At 37.2% G+C, this 21,469-nt stretch overlaps 1 protein-coding gene across 5 annotated transcripts in view; it reads right to left on the bottom strand.

Annotated features, from left to right (window-relative positions):
- MET (MET proto-oncogene, receptor tyrosine kinase) overlaps nucleotides 1–21,469 on the bottom strand; it is a 112,956-nt gene that overhangs the window by 13,775 nt on the left and 77,712 nt on the right. For 3 of the 5 annotated variants that reach the window (XM_045495392.1, XM_045495391.1, XM_045495389.1), the window contains 7 exons: nucleotides 19,922–20,140; nucleotides 14,071–14,244; nucleotides 11,888–12,044; nucleotides 11,545–11,685; nucleotides 7,560–7,790; nucleotides 5,551–5,631; nucleotides 3,775–3,956 (listed from right to left, as the gene is read on the bottom strand). In XM_045495392.1, the coding sequence (XP_045351348.1) occupies nucleotides 3,775–3,956; nucleotides 5,551–5,631; nucleotides 7,560–7,790; nucleotides 11,545–11,685; nucleotides 11,888–12,044; nucleotides 14,071–14,244; nucleotides 19,922–20,140 (1,185 nt within the window). The remainder of the gene's footprint in view (nucleotides 1–3,774; nucleotides 3,957–5,550; nucleotides 5,632–7,559; nucleotides 7,791–11,544; nucleotides 11,686–11,887; nucleotides 12,045–14,070; nucleotides 14,245–19,921; nucleotides 20,141–21,469) is intronic. The other 2 variants (XM_045495393.1, XM_045495390.1) reach the window with 1 other exon arrangement.

Here is a 21,469-nt window from a genome sequence, read left to right as displayed (position 1 = left end):
AAACCAGACACATGTATCAATACAGAATAGAAAACTCAGAACTGGACCCACAAATAGTCAACTAATATTCCACAAAGTAGGAAAGAATATCCAATGGAAAAAAGACAATCTCTTTAACAAATGGTGTTGGGAAATCTGGACAGCAACATGCAAAAGAAAGAAAATGGACCACGTTCTCACACCATACATAAAAATAAATTCAAAATGGATGAAAGATCTAAATGTGAGGCAGGAAACCATCAAAATCATAGAAGAGAACATAGGCAGCAACCTCTTTGACATCAGCCATAGTAACTTCTTACTAGATACATCTCTGAAGGCAAGGGAAACAAATGCAAAAATGAACAATTCGGACTTCATCAAGATAAGAACCTTCTGCACAGTGAAGGGAACAACCAACAAAATTAAAAGGCAACCAATGGAATGGGAAAAGATACTTGCAAATGACATCAGATAAAGAGTTAGTATCCAAAATCTATAAAGAACTTAATCAAATTCAACACCCCAAAAACAAATAATCCAGTGAAGAAATGGGCAAAAGACATGAATAGACACTTCTCCAAAGAAGATATCCAGATGGCCAACCAACAAGTGAAGAAATGCTCAACATCACTCATCATCAGGGAAATACAAATCAAAACTACAATGAAATACCTCCTTACACCTGTCAAAATGGCTAAAATTAATAACACAGGAAACAACAGATGTTGGTGAGGATGCACAGAAAGGGGAACCCTCTTACATTTGGCAGGAATGCAAAATAGTGCAGCCACTCTGGCAAATGGTATGGAGGTTCCTCAAAGAGCTAAAAATAGAACTATTTTACTACCCAGCAATTATACTACTAGGTTATTTACCCGAAGGATACAAAAATACTGATTTGAAGGGGCAAATGCATCCTGATGTTTATAGCATCATTATCAAAAATAACCGAATTATGGAAAGAGCCCAAGTGTCCAATACTGATGAATGAATAAAGAAGACGTGGTATATAGGTACAATAAAATATAACTCAGCTATTAAAGAGAATGAAATCTTGCCATTTGCAACAACATAGGTGGAGCTAGAGTATGTTAAGTTAAACAAGTCAGTTAGAAAAAGACAAATGCCATCTGATTTCAATCACGAGTGGAATTTAAGAAACAAAACAGATGAACATGGAGAGAAAAAAACGGGAGGCAAACTGAAGAGACTCAACTAGAGAACAAACTGAGAGTTGCTGGAGGGGAAGTGGGAGGGAGGATGGGTTCAACGGGTGATGGGCATTAAGGAGGGTACTTGTTGCAATGAGCATTGGGTGTTGTATGTAACTGAAGAATCACTAAATCCTATGCCTGGAATGAATATTATACTATATGTTAACTAGAATTTGAATAAAAGGTTGAAACATAAAAAAATAAAACAATACATGGTTAATATCAGCAGTTCAGAGAGAAATAAATCACCCAAAGCCACTCAGATGGTAAGTGGTACAGTTAGGATTTTAACCTAATCTGTTAGGCTCCAAAGCCCACACTGTAGTGATATCAATCACATTAGAAGCCCTCCTACTGGTATGAAAGTAACAACCTGCAACTATAATGGCTTGGATCCACACAGAAAACAGGAAATCTCATTCTCCAGAAATTTCATCCACAAAATTGGGTGGACAGAGGAATTCCTTTAGTAACTAACTATAAAAACTATATCTGAGGGGCGCCTGGGTGGCTCAGTCAGTTAAGTGTCCAGATCTTGGTTTTGGCTTAGGTCATGATCTCACAGTTTGTGAGTTTGAGCCCCACATCAGGCTCTGCGCTGACAATCCCTTCTTGGGATTCTCCTTCTCTCTGCCTCCTGCCCTCAAAATAAATAAACTTAAAAAAACCACAAAAAACATATCTGAAATCGCACAGATAACATTGTGGCTGGTAGCCCTGCTGGTACTTGGCCTTCAGGAACAGGGTATCTCTTCTTCAGCAGGCACTGTGGGGGTTGTGGGCTCAAGAGGCAGCTACTAGGGGCCCTGCAAGGAGGGCTGCAGCCCCCTTAATGCACACAACATGTGGAGAGGCCAGTTTCTTGTGTTTTAGGCTTCTTTTTAGAATGTATCTGTTAGTGGTTGTAATATAGTATCCCGGGACCATAAAAACAGGCCCTGGTACTGGATAATAGGAAATCTCTACCATGCTTGAATGCTGGGAGAATACTATTCTAGAGAAGGCAGCACGTCCAGTCAGATGAACTCACCAGGACAATGACAAGTTAAATTAGAAAAGTGGGATCTGTCGGGGCAGCTTTCACTTTGTAAGGTAAATTCACCTTATCTGCAAAAATTCACAGCTAGGGAGTATTTCATTCTTTTGGTTGAACACAAAATATTTCTTTCCTATCCTAGAGCTTATTTCTTTTGAGAACCTGACCCCATGTGTCTTGTTTTTGATCAAGAGTAAAGTTACTCCATTTACTCCCAGAGGCCTAGATGCAGGAACCAAGAAGAAGCCTGAGATCACCTGTGCCTTCAGTTCCAAGGACTCCTTCCACTTCCCTCCTGCCTGACCACTTACTTGCTCACCCTTTAGGCATAAATGTCACTAAGAAAACTCTCACTTGCAAGAACCTAAGAACCTCTTTTGTAATCCTGAGCTCATTCATCCAGCAAATATGACTGAAGGCCTATGTGCTGAACACACTTTAGGAGCTAAGTCTAAAGCAATAAACAAAATACACAGAAATCCCTACTGTCATGAGCTTGCATTCTAATGGTGTGTGTGTGCACATCCATATATACATGTATTGTATAGCTATTATGTATTTGCTTATTGTTCAGTATAGCACTGTTCAATAGAAATACAATGCAAACCATACATATAATCATGTTCTAATAGTCACATTAAAAAAGTAGAAAGAAACAGGTAAAATTGGTTTTCATAATATATTTCTCAACTCAAGAAATATCATTTCAACGTGTAATCGATATAAACAATTATGAGATATTTTACCTTTCTGTTTTTATACTAAATATTCAAAACCTGGGATTTACAGCACACTTACACTAACAGTACATCTCAATTCAGACTAGCCACATTTTACATATGGCTCATGGCCACAGTAGCACACTGCTTAGGCCTACTGTATCAGATGATGGTAAGTATGATGGAGAAAAATAAAGCAGCGGATAGGAGACAACAGACAGGAGGCATGGGGGTGAGGTGGGTCAATTACTTAGGCCAGGAAAGCCTCATTTTGAAGATGACATTAGGGCAAAAAGCTGAAGCTGATGAGAAGTGACATATGTGGCTATCTTGGGGAAAGTGTTCCAGGCAGATGGAACAGCAAATACAAAGGTCCTGAATTAGGACAGTGGGTAAAGGTTGAAGAATACTAAGGGATTCATTTGTAATTAGTTCTTCTGTGTTTTTCCTTCTAGAGTTAAAATCCCATGTGGGCTGAGGCTCATTCTGCCTCTATGTCTCTTGTGCTTTCTGTTTTTGGCAATTAGTAGGCACTCAAAAATGATTAATTGTGCCTATCAGAGGGATGGTAGATCAAGGCAGCTTGCAGGACAGGTAAGAATCATTGCCCCTGGGAAATCCTTCTAGGTACCATTATCTTCCCACCAGGATAGGGGATTTTGAGGTACAAGTGAATTGAATTAGCCTCTATATAGCTGAATGGCGTAAACATTTTACATGTGCTTCTTTGAAAGCTTTTAAAAATTTTCAAAACAGCAACATTTTTAAAAACTCATTGGCTAATAGCTAGTTTACCAGTTAATAACCTTGGTAATATACTTACATGAGTCTCATTTCTGATGAAATTTCGAAGATCTCCATGTTTCATATATGGTAGGACCACCAGTGGAGACCCCTCACTTCGAAGGCAGATTCCCAAGAGTGAGAGAACATTTGGATGACTAAAATCTTTCATGATGATTCCCTCAGTCAGAAACTGGGAAACTTCACCTATGTCAGTGATTCCTGAGAAATCCAGCAGTGGAGACATTAACTTCATTATGGACCAATAAATACTCGGTTGAGTTCAGATAGGGAGAGTTATGGAATGTAAAACCACAGGGCTGAATCCTGTCCTGACACCTCATCCTCAGACTGTTTTTTAATAATACGTTTGAATAAATGATGTCACCCTGCAGTGGGCCTTCAAGTCACCCCCAAACTCTAGCAATCAGTTTGTCTCATACAGAAAAAGGAAAGGGAAGCAGACTAATCTATTTCTGTAGTGACTGTCTAGGGCTGAGGTTGGCAAACTACTCTAAAGGGCCAGATAGTAAATATTTTTTCGCTTTGTGGGTCATGTGGTCTCTGCTACAAATACTCAACTCTGCCATTGTAGTGCAAAAACAGCCGCAGACAATTATATATAAAAACAGTCACGGGGCCAGAGTTTTCTGATCCCTGGACTAGGAGGGTTTGAAGACCAATCGTTGTCATATGGTTTCTAAGTAGACTTTTTCTGGTGTAACAGTTTCTATTCATTTCCAGAGAGAGATCCTGAGGGTCCGACACTACTTGGCACTGATGAAAGGTTAATGACCTTTGATTTATTAATCTGACTAGTATCTGTGTCAGTGATGATATTCTTTTACAATGTAATGCATTCTGAGATGAGTCCATGTGGATAGAACAGAGATTAATGAACACCAGAGACAGAGAAGGATTTCTTGCTGTTAGGAATGTTCTGAGTACAATGAGCAGTGTGCTGTCTTGTGAGGCAGATATTATTGACAATCATACTTAATCCATTACAGTTTGTAGTTAGGTTTCATATAAACTGTCCCTTTAATTTAGAAATTTAGAAATATAGGTCAAAAAGGCAAGCACACTGACTTGACATGTGAAACCTCTCGGCAAAGGTGAAGCCAGGAAAACTCTTAGTATGAGGGGTACATTGGGTTGCACAAGAGAGTAATTTATGCCTTCCTTGCATCTCCAGGTCATCAATAATCTTAATGTCTAGAAGCTTCTTTGTTTCTTGAACAGAGTATACATTCCACTTAAAAACATTTTCTCAATAACGTCTAAATTTTTTTTAAAATTCTAGCATTTAAAAGGGGGTAAGTATCACTTGTTTAGGAAGTTCATTTTTGTAGAATATCTCATGCAGATAAATGAGATATTGCCACACTTACAATTTTATGCCAGCATATTTTTCTACTGTTGGTCTTATTTCATTTTTAAATATTTTTAATGAAAGTTGTGGTTAAAAAATAATTATAATAATTCCTCTGGGTAAAATGAGTCATTATTACCGTATGTGCCAACATGCTTCCAATAGTTTCCATAAAACAAATATTGTAAGGCAAACATAGCTACATGACACTCAGTTAATCCAAGAACTTCACTGCTCCTATACTCTTATGTATGAGGGCTCTGAGAAATAATTTCTGAGGAAATATTTCAAAAAGAATTTAGACCAAACAAATTTTCAGGATTAGATCCCTAATTCCAGCAGGGGCTGATTTTTCCACAAGAAGGTCGAAATCAACATTTTATTATGAACTATTTAATAGTTAGCAAACCATGGAGGTGCCTCCGCTGTTAAAGTATCACTTACTATTCAAGGATTTCACAGCACAGTGAATCTTCTTGTCATCGCTGTCCAATAAAGTCCCATGGTACACACACCCAAAATGTCCTACATGAAAGAGGGAATTTGGTTAGTGTTGTATTACTTGTAACTATGCAGCATCACTTGTGAAGCCCTTTGTGATCTTCATTTCCTTCTTTTTTCCACATGGCAAAAAAATTGCATTGTTTATTACACTTTTAATTAATAGTACCACTATATGTGTCTGTTAAAACATGTAGATATAATGTACTTCACTCTAAGATACAAGCTATATGACTATTTAATACATGGTAAAAAAAAAAAAGCTAGGTTCTATAACTCTTATTAAAAGCTAATAAAGCAAAATATTCAACTACAGTGGAACCACTGAACAGAGGAGTAACATCTACCTCATAAAAGAAATTTATTGTTTTTAAGGATCAAATATTATCTTTTAAATATGAAAAGAAAGTTTTATCACATGAAGAAATGCAACAAAATCAGTTCCCTATATTCCAGTAAGCTAAAGTGAAATAAAAATGTTACCATTAGGAATAAGATGAGCATTATAGAATAAGATTTCCCCCATTAGTCACTGGTTAATACGTAATCCAGGTTGGCAGAAACTGAAAGGCAACTGCCCAAATGAAGCAAATTCACTCTGAGTCATTTCATCTAGTTCTCTCTGGGTTTAGCCACATCACTTTCCAATGGTAGCCTTTCATCCAGTGGCAGTAATTTTCCCCAGAGGTGCCAAACGTCTGATAGCTGTGGAAGGCCCTAATTAATTAATTCATCCACCCAGCCAAGATTCCCTGAGTTCCTAGTGTGTGAGTGTCAGGCATTAGCTTACCCTCTCGTAAAGTGAAGATGAATAAAATAAAACCTATGCTCTTGAGGGCTCAAATTCTACTGGGAAAAATGTATAAATAAATAATAGTTAATATTTATAGAATCATTAATGGTTACTACTTCCTAAGAGAAATAATTGCTAGTTCAGCACCTTTACTAATAAAAATTAAAAATTCTAATTTTATAATGAATAGAAATAGAACGTAATTGGTGAGACCGCATACTCTAAAACTGGTGCAACTTCTGGAATTTATAGGCCAGTAATAGAACTAAATATTACTCTGATGTAAAACAGGGTTGCTGATAGTGAAGCTACTGTTAGGAAGAGGGAGCACTCTAAGGACTAAAACCTGGAATGTGTGACAGAGGAAGGTATGGATGAGGTCACAGGAAAATGGGAAAGTCTTGTGTTCATGTAAGGCAAACTGTCCCATCAGCTTCCTCTGCATCATGCTGACAGATGCCTGCTACCTCTTGTCGCACGTATAGAATAAAAGGCCATTTAGTATCAACGGCATAGGGTTTTTAGAAAAAAAGAGAAAAGCGCAGTTCATTTCCCGGCTTCTGGTTGGTTTCTTTTCCTGCTAAATAATTCCTCAAACACTATGTATGCAAACTGTTATTGCTGCTTTGGCTGGCTTATTACAAATATTCATCATCTTTGTATAAAGAAATTGGAGTGCACTGTAGAGATGATATATGCTGTTCAGATCAGGGTAATGCTATAAATTCAATCTTTTGATTCTGTCCAGCAGTGTACAAACTGCTATAAGCCAAGACTTCATAGAGCTAGTCACTGTTGTCTGGGCAAAGAAAGACTGGAGGAAGATATGAGTAAAAATATTGAAACTTAATGATTTTTATAAAGAAGTAAACAACACCTTCCAAGAAACTATACTGGCCATCATGATAATGGTAAGGAAAGGGTGTGATTTATTTTTCATATGTTTACAAGATTATCAAATTGCCTCCCTGCACGGGGGCAAATCCCCTTGGATATGATTTGTAGGGCTGTATTTCTGCAGAACAGAAATCAAGTGTACTTGTTATCACTGCTCTTTCAGTTGCTTTCACCATTGTCTAAGCTTCTAATCTGCAAAGGGAGAAGATAAAATGCTTCCTGGAAAACTGTATTTAACAAAAAGCTGAGTGGAAATACTTACCTCTTCCTATGACTTCATTGAAATGCACAATCAGGCTACTTGGCCCAATCACTACGTGCTGGACTGCCTGGACCAGCTCTGGATTTAGAGCACTGAGGTCAATGTGGACAGTATTTTGCAGTAATGGACTGGATATATCAGAGTCCCCACTATTAAGCATGGGGGACAGGTCCGTCAGAGGATACTGTACTTGTCTGCACGATCCATTCTGAGATGAGTTAGGAAACTGGTCTGCAAGACAAAGCAAAATTACTAGAAAACAATAGCAAAACCTCACTTAGTGGAGACTACAACAAGGGCAGCAAATTCAATCAATAATGAATTCTGAATTTTATAATTTAAGGAATGGTAGTTTAGTTGTTGAATGAGGCTAGAAAGAGCCTTGACAAAGGAACTGATTTAACAAAAATGATAAGGTGGGAAAAGATACTGGCTTATATATACAAGAGTTATAAAACAATGTTTATAAATTTTCGTTTAAATAAACTAGACATTAACTTTGAAACCTTGTTTACCCTCTTCATTTCCTCTTTTTATATATAGCAAAAAGCCATGCTTGAGATTAATTTTTTTATTTGCTATATATATATATATATATATATATATATATTTTTTTTTTTTTTTTTAATGTTTATTCTTGACAGAGAGAGCATGAGCGGGCAAGGGGCAGAAAGAGAGAGGGAGACACAGAATCTGAAGCAGGCTCCAGGCTCTGAGTTGTCAGCACAGAGCCTGAAGTGGGGCTCGAACTCAAGAACCGCGAGATCATGACCTGAACCGAAGTTGGACACTTAACCAACACAACCATCCAGGTGCCCCATAATATGGTATATTCTTAAGACTGGGAAGCAGCAAAAGTAGTTTGCCTTTGACACACTAGTGTTTATTAATGGGATTAATTAGTATTGCTAAACCTATATGGATTCCTGGCCAAGGGAAAATATAGTATGGTGACATTTTATATATACATATACGTATGATTAGAAATATATAATACTCAAATTTTTGGAATTGAAGTCTTTTCACATTAGTAGCAAATTCTATCCTATGTGGTGATGGCAGCAGATTTAATGTGATTGCTGTTCACAGAAGGCTAGAAACGGGTTAGTATGCCATCCCCACTGCTTAGTTGAGGGCACTTGGAAAGGAATCAGCATTCCTTCTTTGTTGATCTTTACAACCAAAGCTCTGTAAGAGTCTCAGACAAGGTCCCCCACTGTAAGGTGAAGCTTTTTTTTAAATAAGAGCTGTGTACTAACAGCTCACTGAGAATCTTGTAGGGCTGAGAATATAATTTCTTAATGAGAAACAGGGCAGAGAAGCCACCAGTTAGTTACTTTGCCCTTTCCACTGGGAATTCAAACCTGTCAAGGAGAGGGCATCATATCTACAACTGATGTGAAGATAAACTAGGCAGGGCACTGAAATATATTAGCATATAACATGGGGAGATGGGAGATGGCTTGGGAGGGTCCCTGTTGGCACTAAAATATAATATAGCTTGTCTGCAAATGACCAGGAAAATTAGAACTTGAGAGAGGGGCATAAAAAGAAAGTTGATGGTACTCTGACTATTCCTAACCCTGTTTAAGCATTTGTAGTATTTTCCATAATGCAGTTAGGTTAATTATCAATTTGGCTAAAACAGTAAATCTCCATAGTGGTTCTACAAAAGCTTTGGGGGCCACCTATAGCTATAGTGACTGGCTGGAAATAAGACAGATGCAGCCTTAAAGAAAGGATGCAGAACATCAGGTGAGTACCTGGAATGTTGGATGGGTGAGGGAAGAAGGGAGCCTACTTGGGTGCCTGGTTTCTTTAATCCTAGAGTCGGCTTCTCCAAAACTTCCCCAAGGGGTAATGCAAACAAGCCTCTCTGAGCTCAGTTCCTTCACCTTCAATTCTCAAACCTTTGCATCTGGAGATCAGAGTTCTAAATTCTCAAGGGTGCAGAGACTGAGGGAAATCCTTGGTAAGATACAGGAAAAAAGTCCTCTGGTATAGAAAACCTCTGGTTTTTGAGCAATAGAAATTGTTCAAATTTAAACCATCAATGTGTGATTCTGCTGTAATGCCACCGAGAATTCTAGGTCTGCATGAAAAGACTGATGAGGAGGCTGTCTCCACTAGATATATATAGAAAAGCTGTGTAGCTGCCTATTCATTAGGTGCTGGCTGTGCATTTCCTCATTCTTCTTTCTGGATGAACTTCTTTTGTCTACTTTACTTTTTCACATCTTGAAGGTTCAGGTTCAATTTTATTTTTTTTTTTTAATTTTTTTTTCAACGTTTATTTATTTTTGGGACAGAGAGAGACAGAGCATGAACGGGGGAGGGGCAGAGAGAGAGGGAGACACAGAATCAGAAACAGGCTCCAGGCTCCGAGCCACCAGCCCAGAGCCTGACGCGGGGCTCGAACTCACGGACCGCGAGATCGTGACCTGGCTGAAGTCGGACGCTTAGCCGACTGCGCCACCCAGGCGCCCCATCAGGTTCAATTTTAGAAAGAGGATGAAAGACAAGCCTTTTGGTAATGATGAAAGAGGTTGAAGGAAGATTAAATACGTTTTTTTTTAATTACTTGTGAATTTTAATGATCTCAGATTAGAGCTATTAAGTATGAATATAAAATACTAATAGATATAAATTTCAAAGATATAAACTGGGTTTTATTTGTTCATGTTAAGGGCATGGATTTTCAAAGGCAAATGGAGTCATGTAGGCAAAGAATATTTGTATGCATCTCTACAGAATTAATATAAGCTTCAAAAAATAAGAGGCAATGAGTGTTAAAAAAGTTAAAATGTTAAGTGTCTCAGTGCTCTTGTACTTGTTTTGATGAGCAATTTCTAGTTTTCCAGTATCCTCAATCATCTGTGACTCATTTTATTTGTCCAATGGTAAATATTCAACCAGGGAAGTGCTGTACTTGACTCATGTCCTGTAACTTCTAAAGATAATGAGGCAGATACAATACAGACATTTTGCTTTTACCAGGAGATTTTAAATAAGACAATGTGAAATTCTCCGGTTAACCTTACCATTATTAGGTCTAGTGTTTTGCAAAGCAGATGGTGCTAACCACTCCTTTTTAAATAGCATAACTGCAGGTTTTTATTGGGTAAGACTCAGAATATACCCAAGTCCTGGAATGCTGGTGGGTAAAAGGCTGTGTACTAATAGCTCACTGAGAATCCTTTAAAGGAATCTTTAAAGGAATATGAGAGGTATAATTTAAATGTTTGAGGATTAAGAGGTAAAAAAAATGCATCGGTGCCCACTTACATAAACAAAAGTTTGTATCTTAACTCTTCCTGGGTTGTTAAAGAAAGCTTCACAATTTCTTCTCATTGAACTCTGATAAAGAACTTACCTTTGCTCAAATGATTTTAAAATTAACCTTTTTGTGAGAAGAAAGTTTAAAGACTCAAACTCTAATGTAATATATAAGTGAGTCCATTTAAAAATAAGAGTCAATTCTGTGTCTCCCGCTCTCTCTGACCCTCCCCTGTTCATTCTCTGTCTCTCCCTGTCTCAGAAATAAATAAAATGTTAAAAAAAAAATGTTTAAAAAAAGGGGCGCCTGGGTGGCTCAGTCGGTTGAGCGTCCGACTTCAGCTCAGGTCATGATCTCACGGTCCGTGAGTTCGAGCCCCGCGTCGGGCTCTGTGCTGACAGCTCAGAGCCTGGAGCCTGTTCGGATTCTGTGTCTCCCACTCTCTCTGACCCTCCCCTGTTCATGCTCTGTCTCTCCCTGTCTCAGAAATAAATAAAACGTTAAAAAATAAATAAATAAATAAAATAAAAATAAGAGTCATATAATTCTATGTCAAATTAAACTTAATTCTCTGGCCAAAGAAGATGTAAATGCTTCTTTTTTTTTTTTTAATAAAAATATAAAGGGAAAAGCAAAAATAAACAACAATGCCACAACCCACTGAGGTATACATATAGGTATTTCTTAGAATGATAAACTGAAATATACCTTCTGGAAAAGTAGCTCGGTAGTCTACAGATTCATTTGAAACCATTTCTGTAGTTGGGCTTACACTTCGGGCACTTACAAGCCTATCCAAATGAGGAGTGTGTACTCTTGCATCATAGCGAACTAATTCACTGCCCAGATCTTAAAACAGAGAGAGAGAAAGAGCTTGTTAAAGATTTGGCTATCATGGGTCCCAGTAGACCTTGACCCAGTGACCAGAACTCATGGGTTTTGTGGATTGCACATAAGACAACACACATGAGTCTACGGCAATTTTAAACTGTAATGACTGTATACTTCAGGTAACCTCTTAAAGAAAATAGGAATAACAACAAAAATGCACCTTTAATTTGCTTTCTCTTTTTCAGCCACAGGAAAACCCCAAGTAATAGTAAGAGTATTATTGATATTGAGATAACACCAACAATCAATCCTGTGAAATTCTGATCTGGTTGAACTATTACTTTTCCAAGGATGGTTGAAGAAACTGCTTGCTTCCACTAAAAATGACAAATACAGAAAAGTCAGAATTTAGTAATGATAAATACAAAATATACTACACAGGTTGACTCACAGTCTCCTTGGACCCAAAGCACCACCTGGTTATTAGTGTTCTACAAGTGGCATAATTACCTTCAGAGCAATAAGATATTCCTCAATTCTGTTTTAGATAATAATTCTGTTCAAATAATTAGGGGCTACTGATTCCTAAAGTACTTATATGATGCTTAGCTGTTTACACTTATAACTAGATATTAGGGATAAAAAAATAAATAAAAAAAGAGTTTGATCTTGAGGAACTGAATTCCAGAAAGGGAAACAAATACATAGGTAAGTGATAATATAATGTGAAATATACCCTGGAAATATGAATAAACAGTAAGAAACAGAGACAACAGGACACTGATTCTGTCCTGATGGGTTGGGTAGAGGGCAGAGAAGACTCTCCTTAAGACATACATAATCAGGGGCGCCTGGGTGGCGCAGTCGGTTAAGCGTCCGACTTCAGCCAGGTCATGATCTCGCGGTCTGTGAGTTCGAGCCCCGCGTCGGGCTCTGGGCTGATGGCTCAGAGCCTGGAGCCTGTTTCCGATTCTGTGTCTCCCTCTCTCTCTGCCCCTCCCCCGTTCATGCTCTCTGTCCCCAAGATAAATAAACGTTGAAAAAAAAAATTATAAAAAAAAAAAAAAAGACATACATAATCATATGGAATAATAAAGTTGTATACATTTTTATTTCAGTTTTGATACCCTGAAGAAACCTTTGAGGATCCTTCTGGCTCTAACATGGTATGATTTTTAGGATTTATGGTCCTTTTTAATTTCAAACTCCGATATCATGATTTAGCTTTAAATTTTCTAATTTTTTTTGTACTTTCCCATTTTATAACTTTCTGACCATTTCATAACTTTTTAGAAGACTTCAGGAACGCTTTAAAAATCATTCATTCTTGGATAAACAAAATGTGATATATTTATACAATGGAATATTCAGCCTTAAAGAGTAATGACGTTCTGACACATACTACAACATGGATGAATTGTGAAAACATGCTAAATAAAATAAACCAGCCACAAAAGACCAAATACTGTATGATTCCACTTATAAATGAAATATCTAGAATAGACAAATTCATAAAGACAGAAAATAGATTAGAGGTTACCAGGGGCTGGGGAAGAGGAGGGAGTGTGATGGTACTGTTTAATGGTTCTAGGGTTTCTGTTTGGGGTGACGGAAAAGTTTTGGAATTAGACAGTGGTGATGGTTGCACAATGTTGTGAATGTAATTAATGCCACTGAGTTGTACACTAAACAATAGTTAAAATGATACATGCATGTGGCCACAATTTTAAAAATTAATGTAATACACCCCAAACCACTGAACTGTACACTTTAAATGTATGAGCTGCATGGTGCAACATGAAAGAAGTTAGTTTATTTCCTATTTTACTTTGTCCATGCATTTGAGATCACTGTGGAGAACAGCTAGATGTTGGCTCTTGCTTCCTGGTGCTAAGAAGTGGGGGTAGGGCACTCTTGGATGTGCTCTTATTCTTCCCGAGAGTTACAATAAATTTTGGCAAAAGCGGGGCATGATGGAGAGGGACTATGGCTAGGCAGGACTTTTTTTTTTTTTTAAATAAAGTTTATTTATTTTTGAGACAGAGACAGAACATGAACGGGGGAGGGTCAGAGAGAGGGAGACACAGAATCTGAAGTAGGCTCCAGGCTCTGAGCTGTCAGCACAGAGCCGGATGTGGGGCTTGAACTCACAGATCGTGAGATCATGATCTGAGCCAAAGTTAGATGCTTAACTGACTGGGCCACCCAGGCGCCCCTAGACAGGACTTTTGAGATCCACCCACTGAAGGCTTGGAAGGAAACAGTGCAACAAAAACTCACTAATTCTAAAATAACAACTAAGAATCAAGGCTGAGCTGATGAGCTAAAGCCAACACACAAATGAGCTTTAATGATTTCTTTTAAGCATGAAAGTGACATAATTATACTGGCATTTTTATTTACATCATGAGAGGAATGCAGGAATCCCACCTCTATATTTAGCTCGTTGTTCAATTTCAGCAGGTCATTGGGGACCTTGCATAAAACAGCTTCAGAATCTGAGTATATAGTCTCACAGCTCTTATTTCCAACTTTTAACACTTCACCTTTAACTGCTTCAGGGTCAATATCATTTCCCTGAAAGAGAAAAAAGGAGGTGGTTAACACTTCACAGTTTGGTAGGAATGCTAACAATTGTGCAAGAACATAAATATACTGCAAACACAGGCCATGTTGTTTGCCAAGGCACATAATTTTATGATATTCCTTTTCATGGGAATTGGATAGTTGCAAGAAAGCATGACCATTTTGGGGCACTAATTAGGATTCAAAGCATTATAGTCTTTTTGTTTTGTTTTGTTTTTTAAGATTTTATTTTTAAGTAATCTCTACACCCAATGTGGGCCTCAAACTCACAACCCCGAGATGAAGAGTCACATGCCCTAGGAACTGAGCCCCTACAGCTTTCCCATCAAATTGGATTTTAGAGCAAAGGAGAGACTCTTATTTCACACCTTTCCAACCAAATTTACCTTATTAAAGTCTAGTGGGTATCAATGGTTGGCATAAAGGAGGTAATTTAGAGATTCAGTTGTGCTAACACTGCCTCATGGAGTGACACTGAACCTTGGCTTCACTTTTAGAATCACATTGAGAGCTTTACAAAATAACTAATGCCTGGGTCCCATCTCCAGAGATTCTGATTTAATTGATCTATGTTAATATATTCCTTTTGTGTTTGAGTTGGGTGGTTTCTTTTCATCCTTTCTTCACAGCTGAATCTTATACATAAATAAATTCATTTTTACAGAATGTCCTGTGAGGTGCTGTATGACCCTCATTATGATTTGAGAGCATGATTACATTATTCTGACCAATTATAGTTACATGGGGATTTAAAAAAAATATGAAACTTGACATATTTAGTTAACTGAAAGCATTTAAAAAATACCAACATTTTGTTGAAGAAACCAATTGTTAGCCTTGGAAAAGAAGTGAAAACACAGGTACAACTTCTCATATCAAGACTTAATAAGTGCAGTTATTTATTAAAAAGTGAAAAAGGAGATATATCAAAACATGGACAAACAGCAGCCAGTAATAACTACAGTGCTGCTACTTTGTTATTTGTGATCTTTAATACTTGGCAAACTGCTTTTATGTACATTGTCTTACACGGATCTCAATAGATTGGTAGGTCAGAAATCATTCTGGGAAAAGAAGATGGAAGGAAGGAAATACTTTTTTCTAACATAAATCTGGATTCTAAGATAAAATGGGATAGAGACAAACTGTATGCTTCTATTTTCTAGATATTTCTAGAGGCAGTGTGTGTATGCCATTGAACCAGGTCAGCCACACAGGGCAATTCAACATAAAAGCACATAAATCTAACAGGTCACTTTGGGGCTTCAAATGACAACTTGTTGGTTAGGTCTGAGGAGGGGTAAGGCACTCACTCACATATTGGAGGGAATTCAGGGAATGACAAAGAAAAGAGATTAAAGAGCTGAAGGGCTTGATTTATGAGGGAATGACTAAAATGTGTCTTGCTTGCTTAGATAATAATGAAGGCTGGGGGAAGGGATGAACACACTACATTTGAACTCCAAATGCTCCTTTTAGGCACAGGCTCTCCTTGGATGTTGCATAAAGGTTTCTCTAAAACAAAAACAGACCATTCAGCTAAACACTGAACCCCTTTCCATTTGTGCCTAGTAAGGAACATACAATAAATAGTGACATACAAGTAATTATTATCAGCTTTGTATGTGTAATTGTTTTAAAAGTCTATAATCCAAGAAAAGTGATACTGGCAGTCTACTACTATATGCAGATGGGCCCAAGTCAGAAAAAAAAAAGGTATAGGGTACTTTTTGTCATTTAAAATAAACATAGCTTTATGGAGTTATGGGGAAAATGCATATGTTTAGAACTTTTATTATTTGCTTTTTATTATTTAATATTAACTATTATGAAATAGAAGAACATATTTATAAATTTGGCCCAGGTCTTCAGTCATTAAAATGGTAATATATTCTTTTAAATAAAGCAGAACAGGAAAAAACTTTCTGGTTTTTAATTCCCTATACACATAGAACAATTTAGAATTATAATTATCTCATTTTATCTTGTAAAGACAGCCCCACTGAGGTAGGTGTTATTGTCATTCTAGCTTTACATATTGAGATCTAAGGTTCAAGAAGGGACTAGGTTATGAAGCAAATCAATTCCATTTGATACAAATTCTACCTATCATCTGCTGTGTGTTAGACACATGTCCAGTTACTGAGAATATAAAGATAAACAAGAAGTTTTTCTTTTCACTGTAATGTTAAAATAAATACATTTCTAAAGTGAAAAGTAATTACTCCTAATGTGTTATATTAGGATGTTCCTTATTCCCTTCCTCTTCAACTCTGGCCAGGTGTGACACAGTGTTTCCATCTAGGATTCAGGCCTCGGGATCCACGTCTGAGCTGGTTACAGAACACAACAGATGGGAGCAGCAGTATGTAAAATTTGAAAAATAGCATTGTAGCAGGAGGGATCTTACAAGATTTCACACATCCAGGTGGCCACAAGATTGAGTCTGGGAAAGACAGCTAAAGCAGTGAGGTGCAGGCTGGGCCCCGAGAGGCAATGGTCCAGGAAGCTTGGCAAGAGAAAATCAGTGAACTGGGGGAGATAGGGGCAGGAAGGGGGAGATTTCATCCCTCCTTCATCCAGAGGATAGGAGTCCCTCAGCTTAGGGACGAGGCCAAAGAACCTTGATAGAGGCTTAAAAACTGAGTTCCAGAGCATGTTAACAGACATTTGCAGAAGAAGGTTCCTGGTCATTTGGGGAAAGCTGCACGAACCAAAATTAAAATGGTTTCTTCATTAGCTAGTTGGGGCACTGTAAAACCTCTGATCTTCCTGTCCTCCTTTTCCTGTTTTAGCTGGCTTCTCCAGACTGGACTTCTGAAGCATCCCTATGGCCATATATATCAATATGCTCCAAAATAACATAAATCCTCAGGTCAGTGTCAGACAGACTTTGTTCCAGCATTACATACTGCGCTTCTCGACTTTCCATAAAATATACTTTTGCACAAAAAGTCATATAATAAGATAATTAGGGAAAATATAGAATTTCTTCACAAATATGTAAAAAATCAATTCTGTTTGAAGAGTCTAGGGTTATTTCATCTTAGGAACTGTATAGATATCTACAAACCATATAATAGAAAAGTTTCTCTATTATGAAAGGTATGTTGGTATACATTAAATGAAAGTTGATGTGAAAAGCATTGAAATCTAGTGGAAAGACGAAATTTGAAATCAAGAGACTTGAGTGTGAATCCTAGTTCTGCTATTTGCTCCTTAGGTGGCCCACAACAAATCACCTAATCTTCTAAACCTATGTTTACTTATCTATAAATGGGGATAATCGTCACTGGACCTCTAAACCTCACAGGTCTATGTGACTCTGAAATGAAATAATATATGTCAAAGTAATGTATTAACTAATCTTTCACTAAATTTGTGAGTTACTGTTGACATAAATGTTGTGCCCTGGTATGTATTCCAAAGGAGACAGGTCTACTTTTGATGACCACTGTCCACAACTGGTCCTGGCTAACTTGAAACTTTGGCCCTAAACTACTTCCCACGTCGATGGGATTTCTGGTTCATTCTTAGGAGTGATTGATCCTTGGTCTCTCTTACATTCTATTGATCCACCCTTGGCTGACCCTCTTGGTCATGGTGTACTCATTTGGCCAGCTGCTGACTGAGGCAGTTCCCACAAGTAGGGCTGGAGACTATCACAATCTCTTTTTAGCAAGGAATTCTTGTATGTATGGCTGCTTGAGGAGCATGCACTCTCCCTGGCAATAAGGAGCAAATCTCTCTCTCTAAACACATAATTCTCTCCATAGCTTTCACTGATGGAATGTGAATCTACTTTACACTTACGTTTTGAATGGTAATTGGACAAACACAACATGAAATAAAATGCCATCCTTTCTTTTGATAAAAACAGTCTACTGCATGTCCAGAAGGGCCTTTTCTTTCTTTTCTCATGCTTTGCTTTCCTTTGTTTCTGTCCCAAGAGAGACAGAGGTATAATGTGATTAACTTGAGAAACTGATAAAGGGTTAAACAGCTGTCACACAAAACTTCCATCTTAGATTTCCTCTTATATATAAGGAAAATGGAGTATGGAAGAAGACTGAATGATGATACCTAAATAATCCCTTCTAACCACCCTTCTCTCCCCAGACTACCATTCTGTGACATGACAGATGTTATACACTTGTTAGAGAAAAGAATCATTCTGTATGTAAGCAAAAAAAAAAAAGTGTTTTGCGTCTATTTGCAGAGATCCCTTGGGCCACGTTGGGAATAGCACTGAAAGGCTGAGGATGATGTCAAATCATGTTTTTCTAGGTCCAACAATTTTGTAGGACATTGAATAATGGGTATTTAATTTACAGAAAAATAAGTTTTCTCTTCCATATAGGACCATGCTTGGAAGGGCAGATAAAGAACCATTTATCTCTAATCCTTCCATCAGAGATACAGGAACAGAAAAATAGTCTTTATCTGGGTGTAAAAACATTTGCAAATAAACCTTTGTTTTCATCAAGAAAAACCAAATGGAATCTTTCAAATGGCAAACACAGTAATTGTTGAAAGCAAAAGGTCACACTAGATTAGTTTTATTGAAAAAAAAAAAGAAGTGATAAAAGCTCTTTCTCCTTCTCTAAAACTAATTAAAGAAGCAGATGAAAGAACTTTGCTGTGGTAAACATGCTGTTCACTGAAGCAGGCTTCCATTTAATTTCATGCTGGGCTTGCTTAATTATTGTATAAAACACAATTCAAGGTTAGTAAACTTACATGACTATGAACGTGTGCATGAATTTGGCTGTGGATAAAATCTTTTTGAAAAAGCAGAAAAATTCTGGTAGAAATACATTACTACTTGGGTGAGATGATCTATAGTAACTTACATTACATGTAAACAAGAACTATCCTATTACTTTGTGTTTGTTCATATTTGCATTCAGGCTATCTTTCAGGGAAAAAAAGTCTGAATGTCTAAAACAATATGTTGAAGGATAAATGTGACTGGGGCTATTGATAAAGTCTTGATCATTTTGCCCATTTTATTACTTACTACTTGAAGTAAAAATGATTGAAGTGATGTAAGAGGGCTGTACTCTAGTCTTTGTTTTGCTACTGTTCCATCACCTGTCAAACCACTTAAACTCTCTGGGCTTTAGTGTTCTTTGTTGCAACAGGCTGGGTTAGAAACAACGATCTGTTATTCTCCAATTAAATTACATTTGGAGGCTAATATATTCCTAAGGTAGAGGAAATCCAGCTCATTTAGAAATCAGTTTAGAGAGGACCATACCCAGATACAAAATTCCCAGTATTCTAAGGAACTACAGAACTACAATTGATGCATTTACTTTCATAGCTCTTACCTTTTATATTATAATGAGCACATTTAGGTGTCCAGGGAAATGTATAACATCAGCAAGATAATGCATTACAGGCAGCCTATTTAACAGATCGTGTCCCACATTTGCTACTTTTTAATACACACACAAGAAACAATTTTTAAATGCTTCATTAAAAAGCAGTCCACGATTACACTTACCTTTTAGTCTTAATGCCAAAAAGATTTGTTTTTCAGAGTTTAGATATTTGCTGATGTAGTATAAGATAATGACCTAGTACAAAAATTCTATTCATATAGCTATGAAGTCAATTAAGTTCAAGCTGATGATTTAAGAGAATATCTTTAAGCGTTTCTTACCTTAATTTCCAGTACATTTTCATTGCCTATTGAGATCATCACTGGCTTTTCAAAAGGCTTAAACACAGGATTATGTACATAAATGAGATCAAAGTATTTGGAATGGATCCCATCTAACATGAAAAAGGCTTTGGTTTTCAGAGGGAGTTGCAGATTCAGCTGTTGCAGTGAAGGAGTTGTACAGCAGATTATCTCTGAATTAGAGCGATGGTGACATGCCTATAGTAAGACACAATTATCCACTGTAGACAGAATACAGCCAAACAACATCAATAGCAACTTCCACATTTCATTGTTTTAGACAATCAATTGAAAATATGTAATTTTTGAAAAAAAATCCGCATTTAACTTCCTAATGTTAAAGAACACATTTTGGAAAGTATGATAGATGCAATATTATCCAAATAACACCGTCTTTAAAGGAATGCAGAACTTCATTTGCCTTGAATAAGCTATATGGATCTGAAGCTGGCTCTCCCTCTGTCACTTTTATTTTCCTTAAGATGACAAGACAGTCACCTGAAGGGACTGCCTCTTCATTTATGAAACAGCTATGGGACAGTGACAGCTGGACTTTGTGTGGTGAGAAGTCCTTGATTCACATCAGACCTTTAAAATAAGCCATGAGAATCAGGGCAAAGCCCTTGCTAGGAGACTCAGTTTTCTGAAGTAAGAATTGAAATTAAAGTGTGTGATACTACATGGTATAAAGTATGTTGTCGTCAACTACCAAGCACCATACTGCTGACATTATAATTAGCTATGTAGTCGGGTCATCTGTTTGATGTGTTTTAAGCCTCAATTTCTGAGTGTCAGGTTCTATGAAAAATACTTTACAGGCAGGTCTCATTTAATTCTCACGGTTCTATGAGAGGTGCTATGATTACCCACAGTTTACAAGATGAAGAAACTAAGCTTTTGAGCTAGTGTCATTAGACGAGGTCACACAACTCTGAGGGGCAAAGTGGGAACATAAGTCCTAGGTCACTGGCTCAACTTCACTGACTTAATTCCCATGTGATATGGCTTCTTGCTCTCTCTCTATATGTATTCTATATTGGTAGATTTTTTCCTACACTATTTTACAAAGTCTCTGCTATTATTATTTCATGTGCTTTCATCTCTCATTTCAAATCTTCCCCTTTGGAATTCTGATTTATGGAAGTTTGGAAAATGTGGTTTCCTCTTGATTGTGCTTAGACTAAACCAGCAACACAAAGTGGCACATTTGAGGTTAAATGGTTGTATTTTTTCCCCAAGGAAAAGACAAACAAGCAACAACATCCTTAGATTTCCTTTTCTTTGACAAGTAGAGTTGGAGATAAAACAATTACTTATGCCCACAATAGAAAAAGGACTCAGGATATACATAAAAAGCACAAGCAAAATTTAGTATTTGGTATTTTCTTTTAAAAATAATGAAAAAAAATTATCCTACATTTTAAAATGTATGCTGTAAGCAGACAAAGAAAACAGATACATAGATATAATAGAAATAAAATGTTAGTTTTATATCAAATTCATATTATAATGCCAAAAGCTATTTAT

This window comes from Leopardus geoffroyi, chromosome A2 (genome assembly GCF_018350155.1).
Source record: "Leopardus geoffroyi isolate Oge1 chromosome A2, O.geoffroyi_Oge1_pat1.0, whole genome shotgun sequence".
Taxonomy (NCBI): domain Eukaryota; kingdom Metazoa; phylum Chordata; class Mammalia; order Carnivora; family Felidae; genus Leopardus; species Leopardus geoffroyi.
The sequence above is the reverse complement of the archived record's forward strand: the minus strand, read 5'-3'. Positions and strand labels throughout refer to the sequence as shown.